Below are 19,037 nucleotides of genomic sequence, written 5' to 3'. Positions count from 1 at the left end.
TGAAGACGTCCTCACCCCGCTGAAATGAGACACATTTACGTGGTTTTTGCTGGGCAGTCCCACTCGAGATGCAGGAGCCCACCCGTAACCGGCAGCTTGAACACCGTCTCTCTCCCCAGCAAACCTCCAGCTCTGCCCACCGCCCTTCCCCTTCCTTCTCTCAGCCCTCCAGAGCACTGTGAGCTGTCACAGCCCTGTCTCAGATGGTCACAGGAGCCAGACTGACCTCTTTCTTGCGCTCTGCCTCCCACTGGGTGACGGGAACCTCGTCCTTCACCGTCACTGGCATCTCCTTGGGCATCCGTAAATCCAAGCATTCTTCAGCATTTTCCTTCAAAACTTCAGCTGGTTCTGTCCTATGGCATCGATCAGCTGAGAGATGGATGGCTCTGGAGCAAGAACGCATGAACATCAGTGGAGGAGACACCTTAATTCAGGCAAGCCTCACTTGCAAATGCTTTTACTCTGCTGCATGACTGTCACGTGCACTGAAACCTGTGGAAACACACAAAATTCTGCATTTCCTTGGCTTCTAGAAACTCTCTTTCCTTTCTCCACACGGGTCCTGCAGCAGCAGCGTGAGCACAGGCATGCAAGGGCCCACAGTGCTTTAGCTGTCAGCACTATCTTGCCCTGCTTTGGGCTTAGCAGCATCATTGCCTTGTGAGATCTGGTCAGGTTTGCTGCTACCTCTGCCTAACACGGACCAAGCTGAGGAGAGCCAGGAGCCCCACCAAGGCAGGCAGAGCATCGCGTGCCCCCCACAACCCTTTACCTGAGCTGGGAGCGTTCTTCAGAGCCAGACTCCTCCTGCAACGACCAAGGAGAAGACAAAGCCATGTCAGGGCTGGGGCACATGCAGGCCAGCAACCCTTTGCAGCTCTCGGTCGCAGATCGAGCAGCTTGGCTTGGGAGAAGTGGCTTGTGGAAGTAGTGGATTCCCCACTGGGTGCCGGATCCGGCCACCGCTCAGTATCCCAGGAATACCCATCAGGGAGCCCTGTTCCTGGAGATGGACTGATGGAGACCCCTGAGGATCTCCAGAGTTGGGGCTCCAAACGTGGGGTGAAGAATGAGCTGTGCAGGGCTCACCCACCCGGCCATGCTGCCCACGTCTGGCAGGAACAAGTTCCCCACGGGTGTTTCCTCCCAGCTCTTGCCAGCTCAGAGGAAGAGGCTGGGGATGGAAAGCCCTCTGCGTCACCAGGATCTCATTTTGCATGGTCTCCTCAGCTCTGTCACGTCTGGGAGCAGGGAGTCCCACAGCTTAACCAGGAGCTGCCATAACCTGTGCCTGCCCTTGCCAGCCTGCTCTAACCCCAGTCAGAGCCTGCACGCTCTCGTCATGGTATCTGGATACGTTCCTCAGCAATGGCCAGCCCCGCAGTACTTACAGCCACAGCTCCTTTATCTTCTGCAGCACAGAGGGCTCCTGGTTCCTGCAGCAAGAGAGAAGCCGGTTACTGATGCCCTCCAAACCCTCATCTTCCTTCGCAGCTTGCAACGGAGACAACTCCTCTTTCAAAGAGCAAAGAGTCCCCGCGACAACCAGGTCACACCAGGACTCCCAGGGTCAGCGTTGCTCCGGGAAGATGAGGAAGGCCCCCCGCCCCAGAGCAGAGCCCCCCGCCCGCCCCATGGGCCGTACCCGTCGGATGACTCCAACCTCTGCCTCTCCATGGGCAGCACGATGAACCGCTGGGCCGTGAGGTAAAACTCGCAGTCCTCCTGTGGGGAAAAGGGAGCCCGTAAGGCACCTCTGCCATCCCACCTCTGCAGTCCCACCTCCCCCGGGGCCAGTGAGCACCCACACACTCACCCCAGCTCTACCACCAACCCTCCAACCAAAGCGAGGACCCCCTCACAAAGGACAACCCCCTTCAACGGGGGGTTTGTACCCTCCTGCATCAGCCGATGGCTCTTCAAGAGCCACGCGCCAGGCTGGGCCAGCCCGAGGCCACGGGGACACTCCTGAACCCCTGCAAGGGGACAGCAGGCAGCTCTGCCACCAGCGGTCCATGCAGGTCTCCTGCAGCTGCACAACAGGAGGAGGTAACAGTCAGGTGGCCCTGGGGGAGATGCACCACATCTCCGGGGAGGGCTCACGCCATCCCCTGCCCCAGCGCCCAGGCCAACTGCCACAGACCCTCCCAGGAGCTGCAGATGAAGAAGAGAGAAGAAAAGCCACCCTGTCATCTGCCTCCAGCTCCTGCGAGCAGCTCAAAGCAGGTAAACATGCAGGAAGCATGGCAAGGTCAAGGAACAAGTTGCTTCCGCTCATCGGAGCGCTTACCAGTCTGGCCTCCTCCCGGAAACACACCGTGTACTTCTGCAAGACGATAATTCTGCAAATAAGGCTGGAAAGCCTGAGCTGCATGTGGGTGCTAGAAAAAGAGCAGAGCAGGAACGTCTTGGAGGGACGAAGAACGGAGCTGGACCACCCAGACACATAGTGGGGCTCCCCCAACAGCTACGCCAACCACACCGGGGCATGCTGGAACACGTCTCAGCACGAGCATCAGGGACCAAGGGCTCCTGGTTCCTGCAACTTATTCCTGCTGCTTATCCTTGGCTCTGCTACCAGCACCCTGCCAGTCTAAGGGTGTCCAAAGGGGGAAACTGAGGAAAGCACTGAAGAAGCAGCCCTGGCTACCATGGTTAACGCTCTGGCTCCTTTCACAAAGCCCGCGGGCTCTTTACTCCTTTCTAATCACGTCTACATGGCATCGCAGCTTCTGCCGTCGACCCCTGCCCATCCTAGCTAGCCGCAAGCGGAGCACCGAGCACCGGCGTTCCGGCTTTCTTCTCTTAGCAGCTCTTTCACACAGACTTCCCACCCTGTGATTGCTTTAGCTTAACACAACCTGAAACAAGACCAGGCAGGAGCCCCACTAGCAGCTGTGGAGAACCGGCTGTCCCAGCCACAGCCGAGTCACGGTGGAACCCACTTTTCCTCCGCCTGCAGAGCTTCGGACGTAATGACCACGCGGATGTAGTAGGACCCATCTGAGACCTGTAGGACAGCATCTTGGAGGACCCCAGGTTGGCCTGGAGCAGTTGAGTCACTCAAAACCTATCAAGAGATTGGGGAGGGGGGAAAAAAAGACATCTCACAGACTTCCCCGTGAACAAGGACAGGACACCATGCCTGGCTGAGAGCCTGGACTCTTAGGATAGACGGTCACCATTCACCGTGAAGCCAAGTGGTAACGCCTACCCCAAGGCCAAGGGGTCCAGTACGCGCCCGTGCCTCCCGGCTGGACTGAGCAGGCTCCACACCAAGACAGAATAAGGGGCACGCCACTTTGTGTGAGAAAGCCATCGACGGCAAGGTGGGAAAGAAGCCACAACCGAGCGGGTTTTTTTTTACCCAAACCAGCAGCAGGAATCCAGGCAAAAGGAGTCTGGGCAGGCTTGGGACACGTGGTCCTCTGCAAAGCAGAGGGAGACAGAGAGCAGCAGTAACCAGCAGGATCACTACAGCCGTTCCCTTCTTTTGAAGGAAGTTCCTGGTGTAGCAACCCTGAGCCAGGACTAAGCCAAGTCCGTGCTGGGTCAAAACAACCCCTGAGGGAAGCAATAAACTGCTCCTCCAAGCCTCATACCTGCCTGCTCGGTGGGCTGGGAGCTGTGGATCAGTCCTGGCCTGCCCCAAGCCCTACAGCCCCGGGCTTCTCCCAGTACACACCTACAATTTGGTCACATACGTCAATGTACATCGTTCACCTGACTGGTGATGTTGGGACGTGATGCGCAAAGAGGGGACGTGAAAAGGCATGTCCCGTCCTGCATGAATGCCACCTCCATTTGACAAGAGGTGTGCATATGTCCTTTAATAGGTGCCCACCACGCTGAAAAGACCAGTCGTCATCAGCTAGGACCTTTTGACAAGAAGAGCCTACCAATCCCACTGCACAAAGTCCCTGTACAAGCCAACAAGGCTTGCTGCTGGGTTTAAGGATGCCCATTCCACCAGGATGCTGCTCCCGTAGGTACCACAGCTCAGCCACCCAGCAGTCCCCACTGGCCACGTCCCCCGCCCCGGTGGGAGAAGCCCAGCGTGCAAGTGGCCGGTCCCACCACGTGCTCACTCACTACGGGCAACTCTGGATTCCCAGCGGAGGCAGAGCGGCTTAGCCCATGCTGCAAGAAGCACGGTACCAGCAGCAGGCAGGGCTGCTCACGGGACTGGGTAAAAAAACAAGATAAAGAAGAGGGTAGGTTTGGAAGTTACAGTTCTGAAACAGGTACAGAAGAATGTAGGCATAATCGGAGCCGAGAGCAAGCTGGAGAAAGGTTCTGCTGCTCAAGATACGCTCCCAACCTTCATTCATTGTGGAGGATTCGGGTGGGCGTAGGTTGGAGAGTGGTCACACTGAGGCAACTCTCCCCATTAATCCCTCGAACCCTAGGGGGGACCCACTCAGTCACTGCTGGGTCTTTATCAGCCCAAGCGCAAGAGACCTCCTGCTTGGGAGAGGGGACTGGGCCAAGAAGTAGGGAACCAGTGATTTCACCACCTCCACATCTTCAGACGGGATGGGGAACAGGCCCACAGGGTCTTCTCTCTCTTGCTGTCATTTTTTTCTCCCCATCTCATCTCTCCTTCTGTTTAAATCACAATACGCATCTTTCTCCTTCCTGCTCCTGTTAGTGAGGAGACATCTGAGCTGCCTCAAACATCTCCTTCCCCAAAAGACGTTAGGAGATTGCTCACAATAATGTCGTCCATGGTGGGATGCTGCTACAAGCACCCAAAGGCTGCGAGAGAACAGCAAACCAGAGCGCTGGAGCTGGGTTTCTCCAGCATCCAGGTCATGACCACAACCCATCACAAGGCAGGAACCGCACGCCCTGCCCGTGCTGGTCCCACGCCTGCTTGTGCACCCAGTTGTCTCACAGCATCTTCATCCAAACCCTCCAAGTCCAGAGCTAACGATCAGCAGCACTGACTCCGCTTGGTTATTCTCCTCCTGCTTCCTTCTCACTGCCCATCAAGCCTCAAACAGGCAAGAACGCCCCGACTAAAGCTCTCTCCTGCCACGTAGGATAAATCAAATGTCAAAGACATTGCCAGCGCCGCACAAAAAGCTCTCCAGGCACGACGTAGGAGCAGGTTTTGCGCCTCAGAGCCCCATGCCCTGAATCACAGCATCCAAGAGGCTTCCCCCAGAAGAGCCAGCATCCAAGGGAGAACGAGCTGGTGGTCCCACCGAGGCTCACCACCAGACAGGACGAGGCTCCAGACACCTCAGCAGGTCCTGCTTCTGCCTCATGCTACCCACTGTCAGGACCACCCATCAGCTGGCGTGGTACAAGGCAGGACGGGATGCAAAGAGGAGGAGAAGGAGGAAGGCAAGGCAGCCTGCGAGTGCGAGGCTAGGAGAGAAGATGACCTTGGAGACTGCAAACTCTTTGGACGAGAGCAGGGCACACCTACTAGAGGTGCAAAAGTCAGCCAAAGCTGCCAGAAATGGGCAAAGCAAAGCTCTTTCACCTCAAAAAAAAAAAAAATTAAAAAATCAGGGACTTTGAGGAGGAAGGGTTGCCCATCTACAGCCACCGAAATGAGAACTGCTGAACACTTCCAGGAATTTGGATTTCAAACACTGTTGGAGCACTTTAGGACAGTCCCTCTCGGTACCTACCCGCAGGACCTGCCCGGCCAAGAGATTCTCATTGGCATCCAGCTGCTCGTAATTCACCAAGAGGTTGGCAATCCAAGGCTGCAGGACGTAGACTTTAGGAGAAGACATATTCTTGTTCTCGTACACAAACCTACGGGAGAAGAGATGAGGCACCAAATTATAAGAGGGGGATGCAGCAAAGCTCCATCATCCTGGGAACGGTTTTGCACCCCAAACACAATCACAACCCCAGGAGCTCGCTCAAATCCAGCCCAAATCCACCCGCTTCTCCGCAAGGACACCCATCCTAGGGGAGCCGTGCCAAGGAAGACGTGCTGCTGGGGGCACGCAGGTCCTGCAGCATCCTGCTCATGCAGTGCAGGGGGGACGTCGGCAGGCTCCGGAGCTGCGTGCGGGCTGGGGCAGGCCTTTTGCAAGTCTCCCACCCAGTTCTGAACATTTTCTTCCACCCCTTCCCATATCGTTTATTATCCCCCAATAATTACTTTTCTTGTGCCCAGGACTTAACCGTCGCTCTCTTAACTGTAAAAGGGGGAAGGGGTCTCTCTTTGCTGGATAAGGGCCGTGCAGAGCGCCTGGGACAGGCAGGGTTTGGGGACAGGCAGGGGGTTGGGGACAGGCAGGGGGTTGGGGGACAGGCTGGGGGTTGGGGGACAGGCTGGGGTTGGGCACAGGCAGGGGTTGGGGGACAGGCAGGGCCTGGGGGACAGGCCGGGCTTGGGCACAGGCCAGGGTTTGCGGACAGGCCAGGGTTGGGCACAGGCAGGGGTTGGGCACAGGCCGAGCTTGGGGACAGGCCGGGGTTTGGGGACAGGCAGGGGTTTGGGGACAGGTAGAGGTTTGGGGACAGGCTGGGATTGGGGACAGGCAGGGGTTTGGGGACAGGCCAGGGTTGGGGACAGGCCGGGGTCTGGGGACAGGCTGGGGTTGGGGACAGGCCGGGGTTTGGGGACAGGCCGGGGTTTGGGGACAAGGCAGCGGCTGGGGACAGGCAGGGGTTGGGCACAGGCAGGGTTGGGCCCAGGCAGGGTTGGGCACAGGCAGGGGTTGGGGACAGGCAGGCTTGGGCCTAGGCAGGGGTTGGGCACAGGCAGGGGTTGGGCACAGGCAGGGTTGGGCACAGGCAGGGCTGCCGCGCCTAACCGCCCCCCGGCCCCCCCCGCCTCACCTGGGCCCCAGCGCCTGGCGCCGCCCCGCCGCGCCCCCCGGCTGCTCCCGCCGGCCCCGCTGCTCCCCGCGCCGGCCCCGCCCGGACAAGCGGCCGCCGCCGCCGCCATAGCCCCGGGCAGCGAGGCGGGACGGGGCCGCGACCCAGGAAGAGGAAACGGGGCCGGGCTGCCGGGGATCCGGGGCGGAGCGGCTGGCGGAGCCCGCCCGGCCCTGGCCCCATCCGCATCCCCGGCCCTAGCCCAGCACCAGCCCCGTCTGCAGCCCCAGCCCCAGCCCTGTCCCCAGCCCCATCTGCATCCCCAGCCCCATCTGCATCCCCAGTCCCATCCGCATCCCCGGCCCACTCCAGCCCCAGCCCAGCCCCGGCCCCAGCGCCGTCTGCATCCCCCGCCCCGTGCCCAGCCGCATCCCCAGCCCCAGCCACATCCGCATCCCTAGCCCCGTCCCCAGCCGCAGCCCCAGCCATATCCCCAGCCCCGTCCCCATCCCCATCTGCAGCTCCAGCCCTGTCCCCATCCACATCCCCAGCCCCGTCCCCATCCCCATCTGCAGCCCCAACCCTGTCCCCAGCCGCATCCCCAGCCCCATCCACATCCCCAGCCCCGTCCCCATCCCCATCTGCAGCCCCAACCCTGTCCCCAGCCGCAGCCCCATTCCATATCCCCAACCCTGTCCCCATCCCCATCTGCAGCTCCAACCCTGTCCCCAGCTGCAGCCCCAGCCCCAACCCCATTCCCATCTGCATCCCCATCCCTATTCCCATCCACATCCCCAACTCCAGCCCCAGCCTGCAGCAGGCTTTCCTCCAGGCTTTTCCTGGGCACGCACACGCTTTTCCCCGTTGTTTGGCTGACTTTCTGTTACCGCTTCCCATTCAGTGGTTCACACGTGATGCCAAACCATCACTGAAACACTACCGTGTTTTCGCATTGTTTCCTTTGGTTTTGGCTCCAATAGCTCTAAGCAGCCTCAGATTCTCCCCGGGTGGTCACCCATGGGAGGAAGCATCCTGCCACAACGGGCTTGCACACACTTTGCCTCCTCTTGAGGCATTAAAGCCGCTTACCTGCTCAAATCCGGCAAGCAAACCGGGAAACGTTCAGGCACGTGCTGAGGAGGAAGGCAAACACCTCCTCTCGCACAGGTCAGGGCTGAAATCAGGCCACGTAAGTCGTGGCTCGGTCCGGTCGCTGTCTTTTCATCCCCAGGCCAGAGGCTGTGGCTGCATCAGTGGGCATGAGCGAGTGCGGTGAAATGCCACGACACGACGGATTAGTGCTACACAGAGGAGTAGACAGCAGGGTTTGTTTTTAAAGAAAAAAGCTAATTTATTGGGATCTTTGCATAAGGTAGCACACGCATGGAGGAGCAAATCTCTTGAACACGACGGCTGGTTACTGTCCAGTTGCAAATGTTCTTCTAGCAGCATCTCTAGCTGCAGCAGGTGAGACTCCCCAAGCCTACACCCACCCGGTCCTGCACAATCACCTGCCTGATCTGTTGTTATTAATTATCTTAAACTACCTACAAATCATCTCCTACCTATCTTAAATATATCTTCGCTATCACAAACTGTCTGCGCATAGTTTGGGCGACGCTGCAGCAGGCACCACCTGGGGAGGCTGTGGGATGCCCAGATCCTCCCCGCAGGGTGTCCATCAGCACATGGAGACACGCAGGTCATGCTTCTCCATTGACTTTAGGCACAGCAGGGGCTCCTGAGGGATCTTCAGGCCTGTCCCGAAGCTCCTGTATCCAGCAGTCAGATGTTTTCCTTGGAAGGCAGCTGGGAGTTCAGTCTGTCGGTCGGTCCGGCGCCTCGCCGCTGCAGGAACAAGCCGGGGAGTACCTGGACCACCCTGGGATGGGACATCCATCGTGTGCTGTGCGTGCGCCTGGGCACAGCCCCAGTTCCCGGCCACACCACAGTTATACCCGGGGGGCAAAACCTAATTTTATCCTTCTATCACACTTACAACTTAAATACTATAGCTGTTGTTAGAGCAGACCCTGAGGAAGGGGTTGCTCTGGGCAGTTCTGGAGGGTTTCTAGGTTTTTCAGCCTGTTGTGGTGGCCAAGGGACAACTCGCCTGTCCCGGCTGCTCCATCCCTGACTCTGGCTTTGGCGTTGCACAAATTAAGGCCAACAAACTGCGCTGCGTGGGGTCAGCGAGCCCTGCCTGCCTGACCTCGGGCGAGGGGAAGGACAGAGCCTGGTGTCCCAAGAGGGAGGGTGGCAGTGGGACGGGGCACCTGGGTGCAGGAACAGGGGTAGCGGCTGGCCCTGAAAACCGAGCGGCTCAGGTTTGGTGGAACAGGGAAGATACAAAGAGCAGCTCTCCAGACATCCAGCCCAGGGCATTCCCTGCCTGGGCAGGACACTCGGCTCCCTTTGCGTCATTCCTCAGCCGCCGGGAAAGGTGGATCACGAGTATGGACCACAGCCAAGAGACTGGGGCGCAGGCAGAGAATTTCCTAGAGCCAGGGGCTGATGCAAGCCCTCGTGGGAAAATGCGAGATAACCGAGTAGCAAAAGGCACCCGCAGAGTCAGGGTGAGAGCAGTGCAGCGGCGGACGGAGCAGCATGGCAGGGCTTCGGGTCTGCTCCCTTCTGGTGACTGGGGCCAACCGGGGAATCGGCCTGGGGCTTGTCCGGCAGTTCCTGGGGATGCCAAACCCACCCGAGTGGGTCTTTGCGGCTTGTCGGGACCCCAAGGGACAGCGAGTGCAGGTGAGGCTGGGCTGGGACGCAGTGGGTTGTGCTGGGGGACGGGAGCACTCGGTGCCAGAGCAGCAGGTTGGAGCAGGGAAGGGGTTTGCAAAGGGCTCGAGCTGCAGCCGGGCACCCGCGGCACAGGGCAGCTGGGTTGGGACGGCTGTGGGACCCGCTGTGCGTGGGATGTGCGGAGGTGACAGTGGCACGTGGTGCATGCGGGAGGCACGGAGCCCCATCCGACGGGAGCAGGGCAGCCGGAGCAGGGTGCTGGGTGCGAGGCGGTGCAGGGATGGAGCCGGAGCAACACGGGCTTTGCCTGGGGAAGGCTGAGCCTCTGAGCAGCCCCTCCTGCCTCGCCATGCCCACGCAGTCCCCTCTCTTGCAGGAGTTACAGAATTTGGCCTCCAGGCACCCCAACCTGGTCATCATCCCACTCCGTAGGTGCCCCGAGGTGGGGGTCCCTCGCCCTGGTTCCCCTGGCGAGTGCCCCGGTGCTGTGCACACCCTGGGAGCCCCAAGCCAGGAGGGAGCCGTCCCTCCTGCCCATGGCCAGCCCCAAGGGCACGTCCCTGGGGGACACAGCGGGCTCCAAGCCACTATGGGGACGTGGGTGCTGACCTGCCCTGTGTTGGCTCTGCAGAAGTCACCAACCCCGCCAGCATCAAGGCGGCTGCAGCCAGAGTCAGGGAGCACCTGGGGGGCTCGGGGCTGAACCTCCTCATCAACAATGCTGGAATCGCCAAGTGGACTCACTTGATAATGAGACGTTGGAGGACATGACCCAGCTTTACACCACCAACACGATGGGCCGCTGCTGCTGGGCCAGGTGAGACCCTCACCTGAGCTGGGCTGTCCTGGGGGGCACGAAGGGCTGGTGGGAGAGGGTCTTGCCTCTGCTCTGGTGCCTGATGGGCTCTTGCTCAATGAGAAGCTCATGGAGCTGCGGGCTGGAGCTCAGGAGCTGGAGCCTGGCGGGCTGGGGCAGTGGGAAGAGGAGGGAGGATGCTCTGGTGCTGGTGCCAATGTTGCCCGTTGTGGAAGGAGCTGGTCCTCTCCCCTGTGCCACTTCTGTGCATGGCCCCATCTCCTCTCTTCTCCTCGCAGGCATTCCTGCCCTTGCTGAAGAAGGCTGCGCAGGGGAGCCCAGGCTCAGCGCTGAGCTGCAGCAAGGCAGCCATCATCAACATGTCCAGCTATGGGGGCTCCATCGCTTCTCCCTCTGGTTGGGATCTGATGCAAGTTGTCTCATACCGCTGCAGCAAGGTACTGCCACGCTGTGCTGGGGACAGATTTGCTTTCCCTGCCCTGTCCCAGCCGTGGGGTCTGGATGTGTCCCCTTGCAGCCACCCTTCCCCTCCCACCGCCCTCCCTGCCCTGTCTCCCCGCAGGCTGCTCTGAACATGCTGACCAAGTGCCAGTCCCTGGGGTACCGGGAACACGGCGTCCTCTGCGCTGCTCTCCACCCTGGCTGGGTGCAAACCGACATGGGGGGTTCCGTCGGATATGTGGTAGGAGTTTCATCATGGCGGGTCCATCAGAGCCCCTGTGCTGGTTTTCCACTGGAGGGAATTGCTGCCCTGAGCCCCTGACCACGAGCTCCCTGCCTGCCCCATCCCTGCCTGGGCAGCTCCCCCATCCCCTCGGCTCCCTGCTCGGCCCCTCTGCCCGGGGCTGGCAGCTCTCCCCTCGCCCTCGAGCCACTCCTTCCCCTGGCCCTCGCTGCTCCAGGGCGGCCCTTAGCCAGGCCTCGGGCACAGGCTGCCTCTCCCCCTCTGCCCCACAGGCCCCCGTGACGGTGGACGCCAGCGTGCGAGGGATGCTGAAGGTGCTCTCCTCCCTCTCCGAGAAGGACACCGGCACCTTCCTGGACTGGGAAGGGAAGGTCGTGCCCTGGTGAGACCCTGGCCCGGCCTCCTGGCAGCGGGGCCCTGTGCCGCTGCTCCCACCTGCCCCACATCCTCAATAAAGCCCTGCCCGAGAGCCACCGGCTCTGCTGTGCGCTGCCAGCTCGTGGGGGCAGCCCCTTCCCGGTGGCCCCTCCTATCCCGGGGTGTGGTGGTGCCCGCAGCTGCCCGCCCGACCCACGGCTGTTGCTGGGGTCCCCACGAGTGACAGCCTGCGGGTCCCGTGCCACCATGACCGCCCTCTGGAGACATCCCCTCCGGGAGGCACCAGAGCCGGGGCAGAGACCCTCTCCTGGGAGGAGAGAGATCTTCCGAGCACCCGCAGGGCTGGTGAACATCCCGAGCGTCCGCAGGGCTGGCTTTCCCTGAGGGGCTGGGGGGTCACAGGGACCGGCTGCCCTCTCCCCTCAGTCGGGGGACACTTGGTCGCAGGCAGGACGGACGGACGCATGGCGCTCGGGCAGTGCACAGGGAGCACGCGCCGGGCTTGGCCGGGGGGTTTGAGGCTGGGGGTGCGGAGACGGAGCAGAGAGGCATCAGCTCCCAGCATTTACAGAGGCGGGGGGTACAGGGGGACTGCAGGGCCGCGCGTGGGGTGGGGAAGGGGAGAGGAGCTGCTTCCCATGCCCTTCCCCTCTCCCTGGCAGCCCGGGGTGGGCTGAGGGCGAGCGGGGTGACCGTGCAGAGGGGTGAGCCGGTGAGCGGGAGGCTGCGGCCTGGGCAAGAGGTGCCGTCTGTCTGTCCGTCACCAGGGCAGGCTGTTCCCTTCCCAGTCGAGGAAGGCTCCGGAGGTGTCCTGCGAGAGGCTGGCCAGCACGGTCAGGATGCCCCGCACGCTGTGCTCCACCGTCAGGGGTGCCTGCAGAAGAGGACAAGGCACAGCGTCACTGCCGTGGGCTGGGACCGGCACGGAAAGCAGCCGGGCTTGGGCAGACCGGAGGGTGCACAGCCTGGGGAGCAGCACCCACGGTGCTCGTGGCGGGATTTTTCCTTACTGTCACCCCCTGCTCTCCGTGCTGGGTTGGGGGGACAGGGCTGGCTATCCCGTGCGCTTGGCACATTGCAGCTTGCTGCCTGCTCCCTGCCTGCTCCGCTCCAGGAGATGGTCCTGGCAGCCCACAGCATCACACAACATCCCCTGCCCCAAGTGCCCCTGCCCTCCCTGAGAGTCGGGGGGACAGTGGGGGTCCTGCTGACCCTCCCCTGCACAGCCCAGTACCTTCTCCGTCCCCATGTCGGTCTTCACCCAGCCAGGATGGATGGCCGTACACAAGATCCCCTTGTCTTGGAGCTCCGCAGCCATGCACCGCGTCACCATGTTCTGGGCAGCCTGGAAGAGGCACCGCCATGCCTGCACGACTTGGGGCATGGGTGGGCAGGAGCGGGGGACATTTCCCAGCCAGAAAATGGCTGTGGAGGTGGGAAATGGGACTTTACCCTGGGGTAAAGAATCGGCACAACCCGCCTGAAAGGCTCAGTCCTGGGTGCTGCTGGTCTCAGTCTCCGTGCTTACGCTTGGGAGAACCAGGCAGGGGGTGGGTGGCCTGGGGCAGGTGGGTGTCCCCATGGGCTCCCCTCCATGGGCACAGTGCACAGCAGAGCATCCCCAGCACCTCCCCTGGCCCCTCACCTTGCTGGCACGGTACGGGTACATGGGGGCCTCCGGCACCCCGAGGCACAGCCCGATGGAGCCCAGTTTGGTGGAGACGTTGATGACCGCAGCCCTGCTGCAGCTCAGCCCCTCCTTCCCCGTGCCCTTCGCTGCCTTCTCCAGGAGCGGCAGAAATTCCTGACGCAAAGACACCGACGCTCTGTTAATACGGGACAAGCCCCAAGCTTGCAGACTGCCCTGGAGGTCTCTGTCGCAGACCGCAGACGAGCAGCTGGACAGACAGCCCTGGCAGAAGGGCAGGGGATGGGGAGGATGCCCCAAGGAGGGGTCAGGCTCCAGCCTTTCCCTTCCCCAGGGAAGGAGCGAGCCGGCACAGCCAGCCCGGGGTGGGCAGGAGCTCCAGCTGGGGAGGAGCGAAGCATGGGAGATGCTGGGGCTGGGCTGAGCTGCCTCCCTGCTTCTCCGGGTGGGCAGAGGAGACCTGTGGTCCTGGTCTTGCCCCCATGAGTCTGTCTTGTTTGAGAGAGCGAGAACCCACCCAGCTGAGGGCACCTTTGCCATGGGGAACATCTCCCCAGGCAGGAGAAACCCAAAAGGTCCACACATACCTTGGCAACCTGGAGTGGCCCGACGACGTTGGTGGCAAACGCGGAGAGCATCTCCTGCACATCCAAGGAGCGCAGCGTGGCGTGCGAGCTGACGCCCGCGTTGTTGATGAGCAGGTTCAAGCCCTGGTCCTTCAGATGAGACCCCACAGCCTGCACGGCCCCTCGGATGCTGGGCAAGTTCACTGTGTCTGCCGGGGCAAAAAGCAGAGTGGAGGAGAGCTCCAGTGGGTCATGCAGCGTCTGCTGGAAAGCGTGCTGTGGCTGGAACGGCTCTCTTTAAACCAGCGTTATCCAGAAAGGACGGACCAGGTTTAGCAGGTCAGGGTGTTAAGCACGTTGAAATGAGCAGCAGTTTGTCCTCACCTCTTGGTTTCGCAGCCTTAGCTGAATTAAACCTCGATTCAGCTCATTTTTGGTCATATGGAGGCTACTCTAAGAAGAACTTAGGTGTATTTGCTTTCTGTATTCAAGGAATTTATGACTGCACAAGGGATGCTCGGTCTTTGCACACTGAGGCTCCCAGTTTTATTTCCACCAGGAGCCAATGCAGCTGGATGGGCACGTTTTAAGGACAGAGACCATCTTTGGGGAAACAACCTAAGTACGCTCTTCAAGTCCTTCTGTATTGCACAGCAGCTATAGGGGCTGTTAACATAGGGGGGGACATTCATTTTATTGTCGAATTACACGAAGATCTTTTCTGGTTGATATGTGTTCTGACTGATCATTTAGAGCTATCTTTGCCCTTTTTAACAATTTGTGCTGAAGTTGACCTTCCACAGCACAACTTCCCACGGCTTTGCAACCATTTGTACGCAAAAATCCTTCCTTTTTTCTTTTCTTTTTCTTTTGTTTAGATTTTTTGTGCTTCACATTGTTACCAACAAGGATTTGGAGCTGACAGATGAGCTGAGGTGAGTACAAGTAATAAAAGATTTGGGATATAACCTGCAGTATTTGTTTGCAGGCTCTGAGTCTGAACTTCCCCATCTCTACAGATGCTCTGGCCAAGTCGTGGGGACAACCCCTCTCAAGCAATCAGAGACAACTGAAATTGTGCTAACAGGGGGAAGCATTCCCAGTGCCTTTTTCTTCACTTAAATATTGGTATCTTTTTGAAAATCTGCCATGCTTTAATTGCAGGATTTTTTGGCTAAAGGAATAGGAGCGGAATTTTTAAAGTTTGTGTTCAGCTTTTGGGTTTGCTTGTTAGGATGCGCCTCCCCTGCCGGGTGCTCGCCCCACTGAAGTGGCCGTTGTTGATTTAAAAGGGGTCACCTAAACACCTGCAGGATCTGAAATGGGCTGGTTAGGCCAACATTAAACTTTATATATTGCCTTTTAATATCCCAAGTACACCACCGAGCCCTTAAGAACCATGAATATTCACGCGTACGGGCATGCTGGAGTGTGCCTTTGCTTCCCGCACACGTTTCTGCACGCATTTTTTGCAGGTGCTAATCTGATGAGCCTGCTGGGTGGGGGGGATCACAGAGCTAGATTTCTTTCTTGCAACACTTTGGCTCCCGAGCTGTGTTTCTGTTCTCATGCTTAGACAAGACTGATTTAGAAAAGGTTTGCCAGGCTGAAGACTCCCTTCTTGGAGTATTTTGTACACTGACGAGCAGCAGAACAATCCTTTTTCCTGGCGTTTTTAACTAGCCTGGTGTCTTTACGGTGGTAAGCAAGTATTTGAGTGGCCTGGGACTTGTTACCCCCTTGCCTTGTGCAGCACAGACCTTCGTAGAGGTGTCATGAAAACATTTTGGGGGAATTTAATGAGATAATCTGCTGTGGGGCTGCCGTACATGAGGGGCTAGAGCCTTGGATTCGAGAGGACATGCATGGCCAGCTGCAGGACGTATCACAGGGTGCTTTTTAGTGACTTCTCTTTGGATAAGGATCGAACGGAGTTCAAGGCTCCATCACTCCACCATGTGTAAGGGATCTTTCAGTTGCTTCGGTGAATGATTAACTGCTCCGTTTGGACTAGCTGAGTCACAGCTCCAAGGGGCCAGGCATGCAGGACCAGCACGTTTCTAGTGCTAGGCCAGCCAAATTTGCTGAAGGAACAAACTCTTGTCTCCTTGGAAGAAATAAGAGGATAAGGATGAGAAAGAAAGAGAGAGAGAACAAAAGGAAGCAACAGGTCTTACACATTTTGGAGTTAATTTCTAACTTTCCTTTCTGAAAAGTGCATTCCTGTTACTGGTTTGAAGCCAACCTTTCCTTAAGATGGAGAAAGACAGCCTGAAGCAGCTTCTCTTTTTTAAAAATACTTTGTTGCCGTCGGATTTTTGAGAGCTTTTTTATTTTGGGACTTCATCGCTAGTCTGGGTTTTGGGGTGTATGTGTTTTAGTAAAGGTTGTTTATTTAGTGGTCAGGCCCTCGAGATGTCCCTTTTATGTTGGCCATGCTTTGGTGAGCAAAGTAAGCGTGCTCTTCCCATCACGTACCGCCAGTTGGGGCTCACAGGTAATGTTAAAGATGCTATTTTTTATCACAGAGAAGGTGTTCTACTTTAATAATCTATTTAATAGTAAGAGAGAGATTTGCTGCCTCTTTTTTGTAAAGCCTGACTTCAGGAATGCCTCTTTTCTAAGAAATGCTAAAAATGTACTTGAACTTTTCAGGTGTTTTTGAACAAATAAATAGGTAGGTAGAGACTGATATGGTGTTTGCATTGCCTTGATTCAGTTTTCTTATTATTGGCTCTAAGGAAATACTCAGAAGTATTTAGAAGCTCTGGCTGCTTCCCACCTCACTTATTCCAGTGATGGCAATTGTGGTGCAAACGCTTCCCCAAAACGCTTCTTTTGGGTTTGGATGATTTTTTTAACCAACTCTTGTTAAAAAAAAGTGGCTGAGAGCAGCCTCTGCGCTCTCTCTCAGACAGCGCTGTCTGCCTCCTCAAGACACATCTGCAGGAAACCATGTTCCTCAGCCTGGTGCTCCTTATCTTACCATGCTTCACCCCAACGCTGTCCTCCCCAGCGAGCCCCCATCCCTGCCCAGCACCCTGGAAGCTTCCTGCCTGCGAACACCTCAACTTTGCCAACACCAAACACTGCCCTGGCCGCTCTCCCTTTTCTCCCCCAAGTCCCTATGCTGTCCAGGTCCGTTTGCCACCTTCTCCTGCTGCCCCCCAGCGCCGCTGACAAAGGCCACCAGATCTGGCCCGCCTCCACGGGAGCAGGGAAAGGACATCCCGAACTGGAGCATGCCTCTGGGTCCGAGCATCAACCTGGGATACCAACACCACCACAAGGCCAGATTTCCCATATGCATCCTTTTAGCCTTTTTCTTTTCTCCCTTTTTTACCTGCAGTGAAGGAAATGCTGACTGTGGCCACCTCCAAGGAGACCCCAAACCCACCCTCCTACTTAGGAACCATCCGGTAAGTTTTCTTGCTGTGCTTTGTTTTGCGAACCTGTGTGTCCCAGCCCAAAACTCAGGCACCGTATTTAGCATCTTTGGGAACAGAGGTCATGCCTTTCCCATGAAACTTCCTCAGCTGAGGTGTCTGGACCCACCTCTGCCTGCCTCCGAAGCCGGTTTGACTGCTTCCAGCCAGAGGACAGCTCTGCTTGAAGGGGGAAGCCTGCTCAGATGTGCACCGATCCCTCCCCGCCTGGCAGGGCTGGAGCTGCCTGGCTGCCAGCGTTAAGGCAGGCTGCCCGACAAAGCTGTCCCCGGTCCCATCCCCGAAGCGAGCGGAGGGCTAGAAGCAACGTTGGGTGCAAGGAGGGAGATTGCTCCATACCTAGCTGGACCAGTTTGATGCTGGGGTGCTGGGCAGCTAATTCTTGCAGGGCCTGGAAACAAAGTAATGGAGCAAGGAAGGAGGTTAGAAGTCACCAGCGGCACGGCCAGGTCTCCCACCCCTGCTCCCAGGTCACCCCAGCTGGAGGCAGGCCAGGGTGGCTTTGTTTTTGTTGGGGAAATTGTGCGGGGGCCATTCCCAGCGGACGGGGCAGGGCGGCATCCCCGCAGCCGGCAGGAGAAGGGTGCTGCTGGGCTCAGGCGCTGTCGCTGTCCTGGGTGATCCCAGCATGGAGAAGGGGTTGGCCGGCCATCGGCACAGCCAGGAGCGAGCGCTGAAGGACATGGGCACTATGTCTGCCCCTCCAGCCTCATCCTACCTGGCTGGGTCAGGCGCAGCCATAACCACGGGGCTGGGGGGTTATGAGACCCCGCCAGAGCACTCCTGCCCCCGCTGCCGGACCACCCAGCCAGGGCCAGATCCGGCAGCGAGCCGGCAGGGCTGCGGGGACCGCAAATTCCCTTCGCCCGCCTGGCTCGGGACCATCCCTGTGCCCTGCGCCCGCACTGACCTTCCCTCTCGGACCCTTGGGGTCGTGGCAGGTGGCAAAGATGTGCTGGGGGGGCCGGGGGCTGGCAGCGAGCTGCTTCACAAGCTCCAGCCCGATGCCCCGGTTGGACCCCGTCACTAGGACGCTCCGAGCCAGCGCAGTCATCTCCGCGGCCTCCGTGCCGGGCGGTGACACACGGCAGGATCGCCGCCTGCTCGGCACGAAGAGGAGCCGGGAACAGCCCAGGGTGTGGCTCCGGGCTCCCCCCCACAGGGACGGGGACGGTGCCAGCACCAGCCCTGGCCCCTCGCCTGCCCCAGGCAGAGCCAGGGTCCCAGGGTGGACCAAGGGCTCCCCGTCATTTCGGCGCATGGGGCTGCATGTCTCCTGCATTACCCAGTTCCCCACCGCTTCACTCCTCTAAAGCCCCAGCTCCCAGAGTCTCTGTAACCGCAGGAGAAGGGTCACCTCTACCACGAGCTTGGAAGAGCACTTGGAAACACCACCAGGAAGCGGAAAACAGGTCCAAATCTGGCTGTGGCTGGCGATCTCCCAGTTTGGAGGGCGAGTTTGGGATGGTTGAACCCAGGGATGCTAATCCAAAGCCCAGCCTGGGAAGCGCAGGGAGGGCATTTCTAACGCTGCAAGCTCAACTCGTGCCAATGCTTTCACCCAGAGCACCCAGGAGCCAGCAGAGAAGACCCCCAGCTCCCTGCAGTCCTGACCGCTCGCTGCTGGGGCTCCAAGCTTGCGGCCATCACCCTTCTTCTTTGCTGGAGGACTATGCTGGATGCTTTATTAGCCCAAGAGGTGCCTGCAAAGCCAAGTCTCCTGCAGCCCAGACCAGCCATGGGGCATGGAATTTTTAGGAGGCAGAAGTGAGTAAGGTGCTAAAAGAAAAAAAGAGCTGCCATGTAAAAAGCCTCAGCTGAAACAGAAGAATTGGGGCAACCTGAATTTGAGGTGGGGGAGGAAATAAGAACAGGAAAGTAGCGGGGATGGGTCCATCACATCTGGATGTGCCCAAAGGGACACATCTGTTGCCCAACCTCGCTCAGCCTGACG

General features: G+C 58.8%; 2 protein-coding genes and 1 pseudogene across 2 annotated transcripts; 1 reads left to right on the top strand and 2 right to left on the bottom strand.

Annotated features, from left to right (window-relative positions):
- Positions 1-290: 290 nt before the first annotated feature.
- Positions 291-6,842, bottom strand: LOC127020929 (adrenocortical dysplasia protein-like). Its single transcript, XM_050903761.1, has 8 exons — positions 6,817-6,842; positions 5,649-5,778; positions 2,949-3,073; positions 2,294-2,384; positions 1,649-1,728; positions 1,395-1,439; positions 776-810; positions 291-389 (listed from the first exon to the last, which is right to left on the bottom strand). Exons 2-8 carry the CDS (start codon positions 5,754-5,756, stop codon positions 334-336), a joined length of 540 nt encoding a protein of 179 aa, XP_050759718.1. The 5' UTR covers positions 5,757-5,778; positions 6,817-6,842; the 3' UTR covers positions 291-333.
- A 2,560-nt stretch (positions 6,843-9,402) lies between these two features.
- LOC127020927 (C-factor-like) lies at positions 9,403-11,431 on the top strand (annotated as a pseudogene).
- A 752-nt stretch (positions 11,432-12,183) lies between these two features.
- LOC127020931 (C-factor-like) lies at positions 12,184-18,266 on the bottom strand. The gene is made up of 6 exons (XM_050903763.1): positions 17,994-18,266; positions 17,423-17,474; positions 13,659-13,846; positions 13,069-13,227; positions 12,658-12,768; positions 12,184-12,297 (listed from the first exon to the last, which is right to left on the bottom strand). Exons 1-6 carry the CDS (start codon positions 18,135-18,137, stop codon positions 12,184-12,186), a joined length of 768 nt encoding a protein of 255 aa, XP_050759720.1. The 5' UTR covers positions 18,138-18,266.
- Between the last annotated feature and the right edge of the window lie 771 nt (positions 18,267-19,037).

The sequence above is a fragment of the Gymnogyps californianus genome, chromosome 12, assembly GCF_018139145.2.
Source record: "Gymnogyps californianus isolate 813 chromosome 12, ASM1813914v2, whole genome shotgun sequence".
NCBI classification, from domain to species: Eukaryota; Metazoa; Chordata; class Aves; order Accipitriformes; family Cathartidae; genus Gymnogyps; species Gymnogyps californianus.
This window is presented reverse-complemented; position numbering and strand designations above follow the sequence as displayed.